Source organism: Melampsora larici-populina (assembly GCF_000204055.1).
Source record: "Melampsora larici-populina 98AG31 unplaced genomic scaffold MELLAscaffold_77, whole genome shotgun sequence".
Lineage (NCBI taxonomy): Eukaryota > Fungi > Basidiomycota > Pucciniomycetes > Pucciniales > Melampsoraceae > Melampsora > Melampsora laricis-populina.
In genome coordinates, this window is record NW_006768841.1 from 275,065 (window position 1) to 293,737 (window position 18,673).

Here is an 18,673-nt window from a genome sequence, read left to right on the forward strand (position 1 = left end):
AAAAAGGTCCGCTATGGGGCGGACTAAAAAAGTATTACAAAATATCATAAAAGGGAGAGGAGCAGTGGGACAAATTTTATTAAATGAATCAACTATCAGGAAGGTGATAGGATGATTAATAAGAAGGTCTGGTCTTGAGTAAATGAGAATACTTTTAATGAGAAGAATGAAAAGACCTTTGAGATAAAAGTAAGAAGTGGGAAGAACAGGTAGTTCAAGACCATCCACTTTGATTATAAGTATAATCGTAACGGTAAACAGTGCTCATTACTAAGAAGGGTAATGAGGGGTTTTTGCAAGATTGCACAGGAGGTAAGACGCGAGTATGGCTTTCTCAGAATTCATCAAGGCTACATCACGTGGCCCCGTAACCTATTCTTGTACCTAGAAGTTGCCTCCTAGCACCCATGGTTTCTTCTTCAGGCTTGTCAGAGGTTCAGTGATTAGTACAATTGGGCAGTGGGTGCCGCACTCATAATGCACTTTCCTTCAGTAGCAATTTGTCATTACATGCAAATACTTTATTATCTTGTGCTCAATGGGTTGTTCACCTGTGGAAATAAAGTTGCACTTAGTGGTGAACTCCATGATAAAACCTGTAATTCTCTGTTGAAAGATAGGGAAAGAGACGTACACTGGGCTTATATATATCAATTAAACAATACACAATGCAACTTGGGTAAACAATGAGCTTGTTCCTGAACCATGACACAACTGAAAATGAAAATTAGTTCTATGAATATGTTGGCCCTAACAATATCAATCCTCAATTGATTATCTCAATATGAAAAACTTGGTAATAATGGTTACATTATTTGAATGATAGTGATAATAATCTGAAGTTACAAAAAGTTGGTTGTTTCAACATTAACTTGTTGCTTTAAAAGTCAAGTCTGCTTCTGGTTCTTGACCGTTCATCTTGAATTGATTGAATGAAATAATATCTGAAACCATTCCTCTCTTGGCGTCTGCAAAGTGGGATGCACTTTGTGTCCAAAACTGGCAACAATGGGAGTCAAAAAACACTGATTATCTTTTTGCATTCTCCAAGTTCCAAAGCTGGTGTTGCATTGTTTGACAGATTGAAACCTTGACTACTGGTTGAATGGTATTCAGCTCTAAAATATATGACAGACATCATTCTAAATAAAGACCTTGTATACAAAGTTGGACCAAGAAATTGGGTGAAATTGGGCAAGACTGAGATACTCAAAGATGTGCATTCAGGTTGAGTGATCAAGTTTGCATAATATTTGAATTCCCAAGGGAAGATAATTCAAGTGGGGTTGTGGATGATTAGGATCAGGTGTATCAGCCTCTCTCAAACCTGACCCGGTCTCAAAAACCCGTCTAACTCAGTTGGCTTTTTGGCTGGGAGCAGTCAACAAATGTCAACTTGATACACAAATTTACTGCAGAGCTAACTGGGCCAGCTGGTTTTTTCAAACTGGGCCACATTTGAGATAGGCTATCAACTTGACAATGGCAACAAAGGATCCCAACTAAACTGGCCAGGTTTTGGATGTAAAAATATCTAGAAGTTTACAGTTGGTTTATTTGGCTCATCAGATCCATAAAGCAAAGATTCTACTAAACCAAGTTAGATGGTTATATTGACACCAACAAAGATTTACTTCTCATATGAGTATCAAGTCATGTGATGATATTAGACTTTTGGCAATTCCTGATCTTAAGTTATTTGGTCAATTGATTGCATCACTTAGATTTGTTTGGTTTGAAAACAATTTGGGACTTGATTCAAGAACTGGATCCATGGATATTGTAAGCTGTGAAAAGCAAAACTTTTCTATAAATCCACTGACATGTGATTGCCCTTGTGTTACACATCAGATTCATGAGTCATCTATGGTTCTGTTGATGCCATTCCAGCTTTTCAAGTGGGTCATTGGGGTGACTTTGGTATAATACCGGATAAGGTAATATAGAAGTAGCAGTAGTTATAAGAAACTCTTTTTTATTGTGTGTGTGCTTGAAGACTCTTGTTCTGGAAATTAAATCCCATTTTCTAGATTGGAGTGAAGAAGTCTTGTTCAAAGTACATTGAGATAAGATAGAACAGTGATTAATGAGTTTGGCAAATGAATTGCACTGAGATTGAAATGTTTTTTAACAATCCAAAGCACATGGTAATCTTGAAATAGATGAAGTGAAATAAGTAAGTTGAGTAGACAATTGATGTGGAGCAGTGTGGAGCTTATTTGTGTAGAAACAGATGATTTAGATGACCAAGTTTGGTAGAGTATAGGCTCAGTTTCAAAGTTGATGAGCTCACCAAGCTTGTACATTCCTTGTTTGATTGAATGCATCAGGTGAAACCACTGGCTTTTGATTTGTGTTGAGTGATTTGTTGAAATGCAAAGTTTCCTAGATTTCATCCTGTTTGATTTCTTTATTGGCTGCTTTGAGATTGAAGTTAAGAAAGTTGAAATGAGTAATTGATGCAAACTAAGTTGAAAAAGAAGCAAAAGTTTCTTGAAATGAATAGCTCAATAACTACAATTATAACACATTTCAAGGTCAATTATAAAATATAGTAACTAAAACAGATATTGTGATAAGCTGGCACAAAAAAAGACATCATGTTAGTAAAGATGAACGGTGTTAAGAAGTGCAGGAGGTTAATTAAATCAAGTCGGAAGTACTCACAAACAGAGAGGGAACTAACCTAGTGTTGATAAGTGCATTGAAAAAGTTGTCCAACATCATGATCAAAAGGTTGATGTTGATGATGACTCTAGCCTGTGAAGTTCAATAAAAGCAAATAAGATGAGGATTAGTTAGTTAAGATGACTAAAGCTTTTAGGAGGCTGGGATCAATTTGAATACAATTGGAATTGGACCAAGATCAAAACAAAAATCACCTAAACGGTACAGGAGCAGCCAGTTTGAAGATAAGTCAGAAGGTGAATGTCCACATGGAGTGAAACCTCAAGGTGTGATTAGCGATTTTGAACAGTTTGACTCGACCTTCTGAGAGCTTTTACGGCTGGCCTGGCTAGGAACCGTAGGTGGCTAGGCATCTCACCCGTTTTTGGTTTAGCCCAGATGGAATATCTAAGAATGTTAGATTGGGCTGGTTTCATTTTTGTTTGTGTGCGTCATTCTAGTTGTGCCTGGCTGAAACTTGTTTCGTATATAAAGTTCTTGTTTCTTCTCTAAATAGTGTTGCTCTCTATTGTCACAAATTTCTTTTGTTACGGTAGACCTTTACTGACACTAGTTTAACTAGGTACATAACTTTTTCTCTATGATGCAATTGTCACAAATTTCTTTTGTTCGGTAGACCTTTACTGACACTAGTTTAACTAGTCTGCGTTTCAGCTCTGTTTGTCTCTACAAGAGCAATAGCAAAATTAATCGATTGTTGTATTCAGTACTGTTAGATTATGATTAGTAGCAAAAGCCAAAAGCCCGGAGAGTTCAAACTAAACATCAAATTCAGTCGATTGCAAAAGCTTTGATTGTCATTTTGAAGAAGAGATGCCAAATAAATCAATTTTGTGATCTAATCAATCAATCACATTCAAGTCCTAAAAGACTTGGAGTATGTAAGTCAAAGATCAATAAATCAAAAATGAGTCTGATCAAAAAAAGGTAGATTGATTTTTTTGAGTGTAAGATTGCTAATGCGTTGATTGATGTAAATTTGATTGATGTAGTTGATGAAGCTCATAAGATTAAATCATGTATGCTTTCTGTGACTTGATTGTTTGTACTTGTTTTGGCGTCACAAGTCCAAAATATCAGAAACACAATAGAGGGAATCAGTAACATTAATTGGGAATCTTTCACAATTTGCTATTGATTGGATTTACTTGCTTTACTTGAGAAGATTGTTCTGGAGATAAGTTTGGATGAGAATTTGATTCCAATTTTTGGTTAGTGAGACCAATGGAATTACAATTAGGGGATACAAAGTAGAAAGCCGGGCACGTGCCCGGGCATGTGCCCACAAGTCCAGATCCCAATTTTACAGCCAAAATTCGGGATGTGGACTTCTGGGCACATGCCCGGCTACGTGTCCACAAGTCCAGATCCCAATTTTACAGCCAAAATTTGGGATCTGGACTTGTGGGCACATGCCCGGCTTTCTACTTTGTATCCCCTAAATGAACCCACTCGCTTGACAGTAACACCGGAGAACCAATTACCAGGGTGCAATGACTATGGTGTCCCTGATGTATGGAGGACGAGAGTCGCGAGCAAGGACCACCTTGAATTATGCACTATGCATTGTGTGATATGCACTGTTGTCAGCCCTGGGTACATATACATGTACCCAAAACTAACTTATAATATTGGACTTTTACTTATAAACCTAATTACATGTACATACAGCTTATAAAACACATGTAACATATAATAAAACATATAAAAACATCAATTACATATGTATATACACTTAAAAACATATGTAACATGTAATAAAATACCAATTACACCTCATAACTCAGTGTCAAGAGTTAAAATGCTTATACTACATAAATTACATAACACGTATATGTAATTATGTTATATTAATAATAATAATAATTAATAGTAATTATTAAACCCTAAACCACAGTGATGATACAATCAAATATCACTACAATTAGGTTTGGAGAGGAGGATATATAAACCCCTCCTCTCTCAGCCTTCAAGGATTTTCCCTCAAGCATTTTATTACACAACTCTTTTAAAGAACCCTTTAAAGTTCAATTGAAGTATATAATCAAGAGTCTTATAATATATAAGACTAGTGATTCACTTCATTTCTTTAAGGAAGTTCCTGACTAGAAGATAAAGTAATTTCATCCTTCACCCCCTTTCTTTGGATCCTCTACTTCCCCCAAGTAGAACTCTTCCTGAGGTTAGTGACCTTCCAATAAACCATTAGGTTAGTCACCTTCAGAACAACTACAGGTTAGTGACCTATATCAACTCATAGGTTAGTGTACCTACAGAACAACTACAGGTTAGTGACCTACATCAACTCCAGGTTAGTGACCTCTTGAATAACTACAAGTTGGTGACTTTATTACAACCAGGTTAGTGACCTCCATATCACTCTTCAATCAGTTACCTTGAAGATTGAAGGGGAGCCTTGGATCCAGCTTTCAACAATTATATTATAATTAAACCCCTGAACCTCCTTTTGAGGAGTCATTTAAATGAAGTCTGTCTGGATTTATCCAAACAGACCAGTTCCCTTCTTCCCTTTTCTCTCTCTTATCTTATAATTTTATTGTAATACATTATATTTGAAATATATCTTTAATTATCTAAAACTACCAACCCAACTTGCCATTTTAGTGAGCCCTGAGTATTCTTTTGAATACCCAACCCTCACAACTGTGCACCTTGCTCGTGATGCTGGGGGGCAGACAAACTGTACAAATTTGAGATCTGCTCTGTACAGGTCTATCCTGGTCTGTCCACCCATACCTTTCCTTTTTGAACTCCCTCTTTGACTCTCCTTAACATGATATGTAGCTCAATTGTTTGACTTAACTTGTTCTTTGGCTGCCATGGGTTGTACTTAAACACATATCTCTTCGTTGGAATGCAATGAATACCTTCAATTGCTGATCAAAGTAGTTGGTTTATACAAAAGATGATATGATTTAATTGGGATGGTTGCTTTCAAGTTTTGTCTTATTGGTCATTGCAAACAAATAAAAGACAGGCAGACCGGATCACCATAGAACAACTATGTGTAACTTGACCGTCTTGATATGTATGGTATGACACAGAATATGTTTGATGATTGGGAAAATTGACAAAAAACCACTTCACCTTCACTGTGATATACTACAAAATATATAATGATTGACCAGCTGACCCATTGATGATGACTTCATAGACATTCCAAGACGGTGGTTTGGTGGCCCTTTAGTGATAAACCAGGGTTGCTACAGACGCTGTAAGTTGAGCGGTTGAATGACCGGAAAGGTGTGACTGTTTACTGAAGATCTACAATCAATCCTTCATCTAAAAACCAGGTTCGTTAGTTCTAGATCCTGGTAGTTAACCAGTCGATTGACCTTATGATGTGACCTCTGGATGACTGGTGGCCCAACCCTGAAGGCTTGGCTTCCAAGTGATGACTGCAAAGAAAAAGGCATGACTAAAGGAATTCTTTAGAGAAATTTCTAGGAGGTTTGTTGGTTGATCAAAGATCCGTAGTTGCTGGCTCCAGATGCGTCTGGAGTCTGGGAGCACAGCGAGTCCTGCATAGTCATCTGTTACACAGTGCATAGTACACAATGAATGGTGCATAATTTGAGGTGGTCCTTGCTCGCAACTCTTGTCCTCCATACTGATGAGCAATCAAGGACCACACTATGCGCTATGTACTATGCGTTGTGCACTATGCACTTTGTGCTTATGTGCTTTTGCACTTTGACAAAATCCCAACCGGCTGATTTTTGATTTGACCAGAATTTTGAATTCCATCATTGATTGACTCCTCAGCAATGTATGGCACCACCATGATCCTTACTTTCTCTCTCTTTCTCTACCATATCAAATGTTTTATATAGCTTGTATCTATGTATGTACCCGACTTGGTGGAACACCGGAAGAGCCAAGATTTTTCACAGGGATGCTCTTTCTGATGTTTGCTTCAGCTTGTTCTTGTTCTTTTTCATCAGTGATTGTCTTGTTTTGCTTGATTTGTCAATTTTATACCGTTCTCCTTCACCGATCAAAGATTAAGATATCTCCAAAATGCAGCTTCAAAATACAGCTTCGAACTACTCTGACAGTGAATCCGATGGTGATGATGATCCTGTGTATCATCAAGAGATCGAAGAGCATGCTATACGCCAGTGTGTTGCGGCTGCAATGCAAAGCAATGATATACTCTCTCATCTCGATGGCATGGGGATCAAGATATCACGGACAACTCTTACTTGTCGTCTTCGAAAGTTTGGCCTCAGCACTGCCTACAGTAAATTGTCACCTCAAGATAAAGCAGTAGTGGAAGGACTCCTCATAGAATTCAATAAACGTGGCTATCAGAAGAAAGAAGCCATTGATCAGATCAAGGGAGACACAGGTATTATGATCAACATGTATGATGTGCGCAAGCTATCCCCAGATTTATCACTTAGCTGGAAGAAAGACAATCTCCAAACTGGCCTGGTAGTTCCAGAGCTTCTCATTGAACAAATGGAATTCATAATTCGTGGTTCACATCGTGATACTGGGATACGACACATGAAGAATGCCTTGGCTGTATTACATAATATTCGAGTCAACCGGAACACAGTCCAAACTTTGCTTAAACAAATTGATCCAGAGGGTGTTGCTGCACAACGTCAAGGGCAATTGAAGAGGCGGATATTTCATGTTGATGGTCCAAATCATGTCTGGTCTAGTGATGGGCATGATAAGCTCATGCCTTTTGGGATTACTGAAAATGTGTGAGTCCTTTGGAATAGCGTTAACAGAACCTGATAAATGAGCAATGTTAGGTAAGGTAATAACCACAAAATCCTCTCTTAAGGATATGAGCTGACCTATGACGGTGCAGCAGGGATAAGTGAGATAAGGATAAAAATGAGCTTGTGTGCGTATGCAATCTAATGGGGACTAAGATTCTCTTTCCAAAGATGAGGAAAGAGAGATAAAACAAGCATCTCACAAGTTATAAGTAAGAAAAGATAGAAACAAACAAATGAACTACAAATTTACTTCCTTTGGCCAATCAACAATATGAACCTTTTGCTCCACTGCTTTACGTTAGCTAGACTTGGCATTCAGCGCATGATCAAGTCGTGCTCACAAGATTTTATGTAAAGCGAACTGACTGATTTACGTAACAGCATTGAGTCAAGTCAATTTTGTGTCTTGAGTCGATTGAACATTAACAATTACAATCTATGGTTTCATTGATGCTTGGTCTAGAAAGGTCTTGGGATTATATGTGGGTGTTAATAATAATGATCCGCGGAGAATTGGTTATCATTATCTGGATATTGCTGAAAAGCTTGGAGGAATTCCTCAAAAGACGTGCACAGATCATGGTGTTGGAACAAATCCTTGTTACATGTATACGCATATTTCATTTCATATGATTTCATTCAATATATGCTAATAATTAGATATCATGTAAGATAATACTCAAAACCTTTTTCTTTGAACTTTAAACCTAACCATGAGTTGTATCAAATCTTATATTCAATCATACCTTGTTACTCTGAAAACTTTCTTTTCTTTTCTTCATTACTTTAGAAAGTTTTCATCTTAAACAACATCTTATCTCAAAACACTCTCTCCGGTCTCATAGAACCTCTTTCCTGTTTGCTGATAAGCTTGTTGTTGAATCTGATCAGGAATCGAAGATTCCTTTAGGTTATGAGCCCAGGCTCTTAGGCGCATCCAATCAACGATAAAAGTAGACTAGAGTTTTAAATACGCTCTCTTGGCACGAGATTACGTCAATTTAAACTCGAAATACTCTTCAAAAGAATCTAGAACTCTAGAATCTTCTCGGTATCTGAATTGAAGAATTCGAACATCTTCTTTCGAATTCCGGAGAACTCAATCAATCCAATTCAATACCGAAACCTTAACGATTACCCCACAATCCAAACTATCTCAAGCTGGATCCAACGACTGATCCGAACCTTAATCAATCTAAACCTCCCACCCACCCGTCAAACCCAGAATTAACTGCTGATCAAAACACAACTGATTGTACAGCCGCTGCCACCGGTGCAACCAATCATCCGGTGACAGTCAAAATGTCTTCTAATCATGCCAATTCTTCCGTATCCCATTCCTCGTTTCTTCTCGGCCAAATTCCAAAACTCAACGATACCAACCAAGTTGACTGGGTATTAGGCATTAAGACCTATCTCAAAGGTCGAAAGCTTTGGAAGCATATCAAATGTGATACTTCCCTACCCGAATCTGATCTCAAGGATCCAGATAAGGTAGAACAGCTTGAATGTGAGCGTGCAGGAGTCCTCGAGGTAATCCGAGCGACTGTCTCACCCACTCGCCTACCAGCTATACGAGGAATTGAGAATCCCAAGGTTGCTTATGAACGATTAATCAAACAAGCATCTCAGGATGATGGACTCGAGGTTGCTTCACTAATCGCAAAGGTTGCAACTACTCGATATACCGGAACGGAATCTGTCACAAAATTCCTTGATGGAATTCATGACCTTCATACCCAGTTGGCTGAAGCCACTGCCAGCGACAAGGACCTCAAGATTAGCAATAAGCTATTGGCTGTCTTCCTTCTACTTAGCTTTCCTGAAGAGCAATTTGGTACTATTCGTGACCAACTCTTTGGTGATCTCAAAAGCCTTACCTCGGCCAAAATGTCCTTGCGAATCCGAACTAAGTCGGCGTTGAACTCAGTCGATGACTCTCCCATTGCGTTAGCAACGAATGCTCGGGTCCCAAATCAATCTCAAAACCGTACCATCACCACTCGGACCAACAAGTCTCCTAACGCTCCATGTGTACTTAAGGAGCATTGGCAATTCTCTCATACTAATGCTGCCTGTTCAAGACAAAACCGTCGGACAACTAATGCACGTCCTGGAGCAAATTCAACATCTTCTTCGGCCAATTCATTATTGGATGCTGAGAAGTTGAGAAGGTTCAATCAACTTGTAGCGGCTGGTGTAATTGGTTTGAATGCAGAAGCGCAAGGTGCTACTCCTCCATCAAATCCGAGTGTTACTGACAGTCAAGCTCCGGCTTCGAGCGAATTGCCGACTGCCGATTGTCAATTTGCCACTTCCTTCAACGTGGTTGCTGAGGATGAATCAACGGAGGTTTTGTTAACTGTTTCACCGAACTATCCACCATCATCAGAGACTCACAAGGCAACTCTGGCTGATACGGCTTGCAATCGACACATGTTCGGAGATGCAATGTTACTCGATGATCTACGAGAAGTTACTCCGGTCTGGATTAAGGTAGCAAATGCAGACAAGTCTTCCAGAATCGTGGCGAATCAAATGGGGACCGCCAAATTACACGCATTCAATCCTGATGGATCAGCCACCCTTGTCGAGATTCCGAATGTTTTGTATTCTCCTTCCCTACCTGCAAATTTGATATCCATCACTGAGCTATATGAGACAGGATTCAAAATTGTTGATCCTCACTACGGCACAAATCAAGATGATAAGAATATGTATTTCTCCAACTCCAATCACATCATCCCAGCCTACAAAGATGCCGGTCCTGGGGGGTTTTGGAAGTTCTATCATTACTCAGAACCTAGTGCGTGTGCTGCGAGTTCTTTCAAACCGAACACCACTGATTTATGGCATTTACGCTTTGGACACCTGAACAATAGGAGTACCGAATCTATCATGGAAGATGTCTTACAACTTAATCCTTCTGCACCGTCAACATGCGAGGCTTGCACCCTGGGGAAACAGTCGAGGAGCAGCCATTCTGGCAGCCTTCCAAGGTCTCAGGTCCCTGCTTATCGTATTCACTGCAATCTTGCCGGTCCATTTCCTGCTGCGACTATTGGTGGTTTTCTTTATTCAATGGTTCTTATAGATGACGCCACCAGACGTAACTGGGTTATACTTCTAAAATCAAAATCTCAGGCTCTTGATGCCTTTAAACAATTCCATTTAATGTTGTCTAATCAAACTTTGTGCAAAATTGCTGTTTTTAAAACCGATAGAGGAGGTGAATTCACTAGTACCGCTTTTACACAATACCTTAATGAGAATGGCATCATCCATGAGATGGGCCCTCCCGAGAGTCCCCAACAAAACTCAGTCGTTGAAAGATTCAATTGCACTATTTCCAGTCGTTTACGTTCGCAACTAATTCATGCCAATCTACCTGTGCGTCTTTGGGGAGAAGTTATAATGGCTACATCTTTCATCCTAAACCTATGTCCCTCTAAATCAGTTCGCTTCACATGTCCTGAGTATGCCTGGCAGCTATTAGCCTTGAAGGTTAAGGAACCAATTCTACCTTACAATCATCTGAAGGTAATAGGTTGTTTGGCGTATTCTATTCCTCCTGGTCACCACAACAAACTTGAACCAAGATCCGTTAAAGCTATTATGGTTGGTTACGAAAAATATTCAAACACTTATCGCCTCTGGGATCCTAAATCTAATCGGATAATGGTTTCGAATGATGTTGTGTTCAATGAGGATGAGTTTCCTCTTCGTCGTCTTGATCCCGAGTTCACTGAGGAGCTTGCAGTTTTACGAGAGGATGACTGGGACGATATGTGGGAAACCCCTTGCATTACATCTCCTGATTCTACAGAAATCAACAGGTTCCTTGGAATACCTAATCAACCTAACCAAGCACCACCACCTCCACGCCGATCCGAACGTCGAACTCAGCCTGTTGAACGACTCGGTGATCTTGTGGGACACCATACTTTTACTGAAACTGTCCAATGCTTTCATAGTCAAATCAATGATGGCCCTGAAAATGACGAACCTAACTATTCTGTAGCTATGAAGGGTCCTAATCGTGATGACTGGTTAAATGCAATGTCTGAAGAATTCACTTCTTTACAGAATCATTCGGTGGGTCACTTGGTCAAACCTCCTTCCGATGCCAATGTGTTACCCGGCATGTGGCGGCTCAAACGCAAGCGTGATGAATTTGGTCGAATCATCAAGTATAAAGCACGATGGGTTGCTGGCGGAAATCATCAAATCAAAGGCATCGATTTTGACTCTACATATGCATCTGTAGGAATGACTGACACGCTGCGAACATTATAGGCTCTCACTGCCAAAGACGACCTGGAAATGGAGCAGTTTGATATTGAAACCGCTTTTCTCAACGGAACGATGAAACATAAAGTCTATGTCCGACAAGTAACCGGGTTTCGTGATCTGAGCAAACCAAAACATGTCATGTTGCTTGATTGATCTTTGTATGGGACCTGCCAAGCCCATCGTGAATTCAATCATGATCTGGATTCCAAACTGAAGAAACTAGGATTTACTGTATGTCCGGTTGATAACTCATTATACACGCTGAGGAAAGAATCCTCGTTCATCCACATTCATATGCACGTAGATGATGGAATGACCTTCTCAAACAATAAACAATTTATAAATCAATTCAAAAATGATCTCAAACAATTCTACAAATTTCGTTGGAATGAAAATCCATCACTTCATCTTGGTATACATATCACCCGAGATAGATCAAATCGTACACTCACTCTTGATCAGTCACACTACTGTGAATCAATGCTAGAAAGATTTGGAATGGCTGACTGCAATGGTGTCAAAACACCTCTTCCTCAAAATATCAAACTTTCAACACCGTCACCCGAACACACTACTGAAATTGAAAATTATAGGGCCGCTGTTGGAATGTTAAGTTTTCTTTCTGTACAAACTCGACCTGACATTGCGTTCGCTGTTAGCTATCTTGCTAGATTCAATTCAAGACATAATGAGACACACTGGGCTGCTGTTAAACATTTACTTAGATACATAAAGCGTACAATCAATTTCAATTTAACATTTGGTCATCAAAAAGGGAAAAATAAACTTGTTGAGGGTTACGCAGATGCGGATTATGCTGGGGATATTGACACTCGTAGGTCTACCACAGGTTTTGTGTTCTACGTGAATGGATCTCTTGTTTCTTGGAAAAGTCGTAGGCAGCAATCAGTGACGTTGTCGACAACTGAAGCAGAGTACTTAGCTATTGGTGATTGTGCAAAACATGGGTTGTGGCTATGCAGGTTACTCGAACACATTCTTCAACAACCTCCCATAAACGTTCCAATATCTCTACCTCTTTCCAACAATAATCAAGGAGCAGTTTTTCTTTGTAATGAGGCTTCTGTTAATAATAAATCTAAACATATTGACATTCGACATCACTTTATCAGGGAACTTACTAGGGAAGGAAAAATTACTGTTTCTCATGTATCAACGAAGGAAATGCCAGCTGATGGTCTTACTAAATCTGTGGGTACCAATATCTTACTAGAAAGTTACGACCAACTTGGCCTGTCTGAAATAAAAAGGTAGTGAGCAGGGGGGGCTGTTGGAACAAATCCTTGTTACATGTATACACATATTTCATTTCATATGATTTCATTCAATATATGCTAATAATTAGATATCATGTAAGATAATACTCAAAACCTTTTTCTTTGAACTTTAAACCCAACCATGAGTTGTATCAAATCTTATATTCAATCATACCTTGTTACTCTGAAAAATTTCTTTTCTTTTCTTCATTACTTTAGAAAGTTTTCATCTTAAACAACATCTTATCTCAAAACACTCTCTCCGGTCTCATAGAACCTCTTTCCTGTTTGCTGATAAGCTTGTTGTTGAATCTGATCAGGTATGATATTATGCTACTCATGTTTTTATTTGTTTTTGTTTATGATATAAAGAAATATTCATTACTTTAGAAAGTTTTCATCTTAAACAACATCTTATCTCAAAACACTCTCTCCGGTCTCATAGAACCTCTTTCCTGTTTGCTGATAAGCTTGTTGTTGAATCTGATCAGGAATCGAAGATTCCTTTACATGGAACTGAGACAATCAAGATGGCTGGCTTTCAAATGTCATTAGCTCAAATTTATGGTGGTTTTACTCCTGAAGAAGCTGAAGCTGCTCATATCTATACAACTTCTCAACGCAACCAGAAGATTGAAAGTCTTTGGTCACTGTTACAAAAAGCAATTGGTTTTGTGATTCATGATGAGATAGAGGCAGCTATACATATGGGAATATATGATCAATGTGATCCCCTACAGAAGTAAGTTTATCTCCCTTCTTTCATGATGATATTTTGCTCACCAAGCATTTACTTTTTAGGATGCTCCTCTTGTATCTTTGGATACCCATTGTGCAAAAACTCTTGGACAACTACACTCAAATAAAGAATACTCCACGGACTCAAAAAAATAAGCAATCAGTGCTTCCAACGGGTACAATTTCCAATGTAGTCTACTCTTCACCTGAAGGTTTGAATGGTACCTACAGATGGCCTGGGTCCAGTTCCCAAATCAACCATTCAAGCTCTCAGACAGAAACATTTCCCTGATTCAGATATACTGTTCCAAGTCACTCCAAAAGCCTTCCAAGAACAAGTTGCCAGTGCAATTAGATGCTTAGAGATCCCGCCTGATTATATTTAAATTGAAACTGTTTGGCATGTCTTTCCAGGTATTCTAGCTGTTCTCAGGCGTCTCAATGTGGATGTAAATGAAGCAAGATTGATGTATAAACATCATACAAACTTTGTTCCCAAGGTAGAAATTAGGGATAGAGATAGATAGGCACCTACAATTGATATCACTCATCCACCTGTGCTAAACTAGTATATTGTATGGCTCTCCATTTTTTTGCTTGCCACTTCAAATGAAACATGTTCAGTCAATGAAGATTTTTCCGGCTCAAGCAGTAAGCTTAATTATTTGGATTTAAAGCTTTGGAGGCCAAACCTTTGCATTGGCTGTGATTATACTCATGATATATAATTTACAAAAAGTTATATGAGATGTGTATTTAGAAGTCAAGTTCATTTTGTTTAATTCAAACAATCAAGAATCTCATTTTGAGCATTGTCCTCATGACCACGTTCTTCTGACTCATCTTCCTCCAATTTGGGGGTTTCATTATCCTGCGTACCCACATTCTCATACTTGAAAGATTTTGGCTTCAAGTCTAGTGCAAAGCAAGTAGTTCCACAGCAATGACTTGAGATGAATGCATCCATCCCTTCTTGCTGTGGGTTATCCTATCTTGTACCTATATCGATTTTTTACTCCAAGTAAGATATCTTGCCATATTTATGTTACACCAATTGAAACAGGCAACTCACCTGAGGTCAACCATACACATGCCAGTCAGGAATCCGTCTTTTACCTTGATGTTTGCAACCAGTGCTTGACCTCGGAAGTACTTGTAGGTAAAGTGCACAAACCCACTCAAAAGGTCCAATAATAAAGAATCTGGCTGAGAAGGGCAAAAATTCTTTGTTGTACATATGACCTGGAGTGGTTGTTTCAAGATTTCTTCAATGTGATAAGTAGAGGGATCATCTCTCAGTACCATATTGAACACAACCTGCAAAGACACATATGTTAGTAGAGGAAGAATTGAGAGAAGAAGTAGCTTACTTGTAGGGTGTTCAACAACAGCTTTTGATCATTGGTCACATGAATAGAGAAACACATTGCAATCTTGAATTGTTTGAGTAGGCATGAAGTCAGATGATACACTGCTGATTCTGTTAAGTAGGTGTCTTCATCTTGTTTTTCAAAAGTCCTAATTTTCTTAACCACAACCGCACGAGCTCTTCCATCAATCAGTAATTTTGCCTTGTAGCTAGATCGCCTTGTCCCCTTAACCATCACATGATCTTCAATAGCATGCATTGTCCACCATTGACCAAATTTGAGGTTCTTGAGCGTTGTGGAAAGCAATTCCTAGGATTGTGTCTTAATCTCGTATCATTCTTTTATTACATTGTAGATCAACTCATCAAAGTGAAAGAAAAGATACATAGATGACTTTCTTCAACTCTTACAAGGCACAAGGGACTGGAGCAAAATTTGAAATCCTCATAACAATTCATATTATTTTCATTATGCATTTCTCTATACTTCATTATCAAGGGACTCAAATACATACAAAAGTAAATTAAAAGAATAAATTCAAAACATCAAATGAAATACAAACCTTAGAAAAGGGGTCAGAGTCAAAAATTATCAACATTGATGTGATGCAGGAATGAAGAAAGAAAAAAAAAACACTTACATATAAAATCAAGCAAGACCAAACAGTTGATCTACAAGAAAACATGTGCCAAGATTGAACATTTCAAAGTGTCAGTATGATTCAGAAGAAGGAATCAAATAAGATAACAAATTGATTTTAATTACATACCTGAATTAAAGATCATGATCAAAATTCCAATTGAATTTAAACTTCTATTTTGAGGTCCTAACTTGATACTAGATGAGAACTTGATGAATATTGAGTAAGCTATACAAACAAGAATCAAAAAACAATTAAATTCTAAATAAATAAAGAAACAATAGAAGTAGTCAGTAGTGTGTAGGAGAGCAGAGACTGAATAGGAAACTTACTTGGATATCATGAAGTTGATCATAGGCCAAGATCGAAATGATATACTTGATAAGTGGTTTGATTTTGGGGTCCTAATATCTAAACCTGATTGAGAGATGAAGGTGGAGATCGAAATTGAATTCAAGAATAAAGGTTGAAGTTGAAAGGGAAGAATTGAATTGATAAAATAAATAAATTTGTTTTTGGGGTTTGAAGTCAAAAGAAGGAAGGAGATTAAGTCAGTACTGAACAAGAACCAAAGCTCAGAAGGAGATAGAATGATAACTTACTTACATAATGATTAAAATCGAAATTAAGTGATTTGAGGTCTTGAGTGTTTGATTTAAATTGAAATGAACGGTCGGAATCGAAAGTGAGATGGGATAGAGGATGGTAGGAAGAAGTGTGAGGTGATAAGGGGATGGGATCGAAATTTAAATCTATCGGACCGATTAAAATTGAATCTAAAAATGAAAGGAATCAAAGAAGAAAGAAGAACAAACAAAAGAGGGAATGAAACTTACTTACACATCAAGAGCCAGAATCGAAATTTGAAAGATTAAAGTATGAACAAAGATAAGAAAATTGAAATATAACCTTACTTACATGAAGACCCCAAAATCGAAAATGGAATGAAGGGACATTATTGAATGAACAGTCAATATCGAGATTGATGAAGTCAAGATCTAAAGAAGAATGGTTAAGAAAAGAACATAGAGAGTTAGTACAGTGAGAAAGTGGAGAAGATAGAAGAGGAAAGCAAACTACATACCAACATCGAACACCAGAATCGAAATTGAAACAGGATTGGAGTTTGATCTTGAGGTCTGAAGTTGAAATAGCTGAAAACCTAATTAAGATCGAGTGTGAATTGGTTGAGATTTGAACCTACAGTTGAAGTGAATTAAAAACAGAAAGAAGATTAAGTTAGTATTGAAGAATGAACGAGAGAATGAATAATAAGAAATTATAAGAAATGAAAAACAAACTTACTTAAATAGAACTCAAGATTGAAATTGAGGATAGTGAAGAATGAGATAGCGGAGATCAATGAAAAGACAATTTAAAAACCTTACCTTTTGTGATTTGAAGAGAAGAAAAGTCCGATCGGAGATCGAGATGAAAATTGAGAAAGCAGGAGGGAGGGATCGAGAGAAGTTATCTATGAGTTTGTTTTTTTTGTCTCGTTTGTGTAGGAATCTGTGGTATCGTTTTTCTTTTTTTGTGATCCATCCAAGGGATCATCAAGTGTTCTTTTCGTGTGATTCGCGTATTAGTGTGGATCAAAGAGTGTTCTAGTGTTAGTTGTTAAAGTGTTCTGATTGTTGTTATCGGCTTCGTGTCCGTGTCTAAGTGTTTTAATCGTGTGTTCAAGTGTTCTTGACATCGTATAAGGTTTTTTTTAGAGTGTTCCATCAAAGAATCAGAATATCATCGTTAGTTAGTGTGTCCGATTAAAATCAAGTTTGTTAGGATTTTTTTTATCTCATTGAAAGAAAAAGAAAGATAGATAATAAAACAAACCTTTATCGTAGTTTAGATCATCGTTTGTAGTGGTTGATCTTGAAGAATTGTAGTGTTGTTGTTTTATTTTTTTTCTTTTATTGTAGTTTTGCTGAGCTGAGTCGTGAAACAGTTGTCAGTTGGTTGGATTCAAGCTCAGGGCCGGGTTTTTTTTATCAGGGCTTTCCATATATTGTTTTTTATCATTAACTTTTTACTCATAGCAAGAATTACATTAAACTCAAAATCTACATATCTTTGCTTCAACATCTAGTATATCTTTGTGTAGGGTATTGTTGGATTCTGCCAGATCTTGCGGTTTTTTTTAGAAATATCAGAATAGTGTTACGTGTTAGACTTGTGAAGGTAGAAAGTTGTTAGAGAGTTGCTTCCTTGCTTTTTTTATTTTTGAACTGTTATTTCAAGGTTGAGGGCAGTCTACGACAATCATAGTTTCACCCGCATCTTGTTATTCTTTCTGCGGTGATTCTTCCCCTCTCCGGCTCAGCCTACGCCACACAGCGTAGGAGTTCTACAGCGTTGGATCAAGACTTAAGTCTTCTGACTGTGCAACAGGCGCAATCAAAACTCCATTAGCCCAAGGCATTGGGTCTTGGTCCTGGATATCATATTCAAGTTCAGGTAGGACATCCCCAAAACTGCGAATCCAAGACGGCTCCATCAATGATAAACAACGCCCTGCATAAATAGGACAAGTATCAATATTGGTTTTGTGAACTTGAAAGCAAAACATTTACTGCTCACCTATTTTGAGACGCAGCTGTAGAGCATCACTCCATGAAATTAAAGTAATTGTCTGATCAGGGTCAGCAGGATGACCATCAGGAAAAGTAGTTGCGTATTCTTGAGGGGCGCCTGAATTTGAAGCATCAAGCTTTGGGCATGAGGCCACAACTGAATCGGCTGGTATTCTAAGAGGGTTGATACCTTTATTTGCCAGCTGATGGATTCGCCTAATTATAGCAAGGCTGACAGATTTGGATATATCATCTGTCCACAACACTGGTTCGTCGATATCTGTTATTGACAGTTTTATTAGTATCGGATAAGCCACACAATTAAGAAAGAATA

At 38.2% G+C, this 18,673-nt stretch overlaps 2 protein-coding genes across 2 annotated transcripts; both read right to left on the bottom strand.

Moving 5' to 3' along the window:
* Positions 1-14,534: 14,534 nt before the first annotated feature.
* MELLADRAFT_68947 (uncharacterized protein) lies at positions 14,535-15,183 on the bottom strand (the record flags this gene model as incomplete). Its single annotated transcript, XM_007417688.1, has 3 exons — positions 14,535-14,703; positions 14,829-15,073; positions 15,127-15,183. 3 exons carry the CDS (start codon positions 15,181-15,183, stop codon positions 14,535-14,537), a joined length of 471 nt encoding a protein of 156 aa, XP_007417750.1.
* A 299-nt stretch (positions 15,184-15,482) lies between these two features.
* Positions 15,483-15,638, bottom strand: MELLADRAFT_95017 (uncharacterized protein; the record flags this gene model as incomplete). The annotated part of the gene is made up of 1 exon (XM_007417712.1): positions 15,483-15,638. The coding sequence occupies one exon, from the start codon at positions 15,636-15,638 to the stop codon at positions 15,483-15,485; it is 156 nt and encodes a 51-aa protein (XP_007417774.1).
* Positions 15,639-18,673: the final 3,035 nt, after the last annotated feature.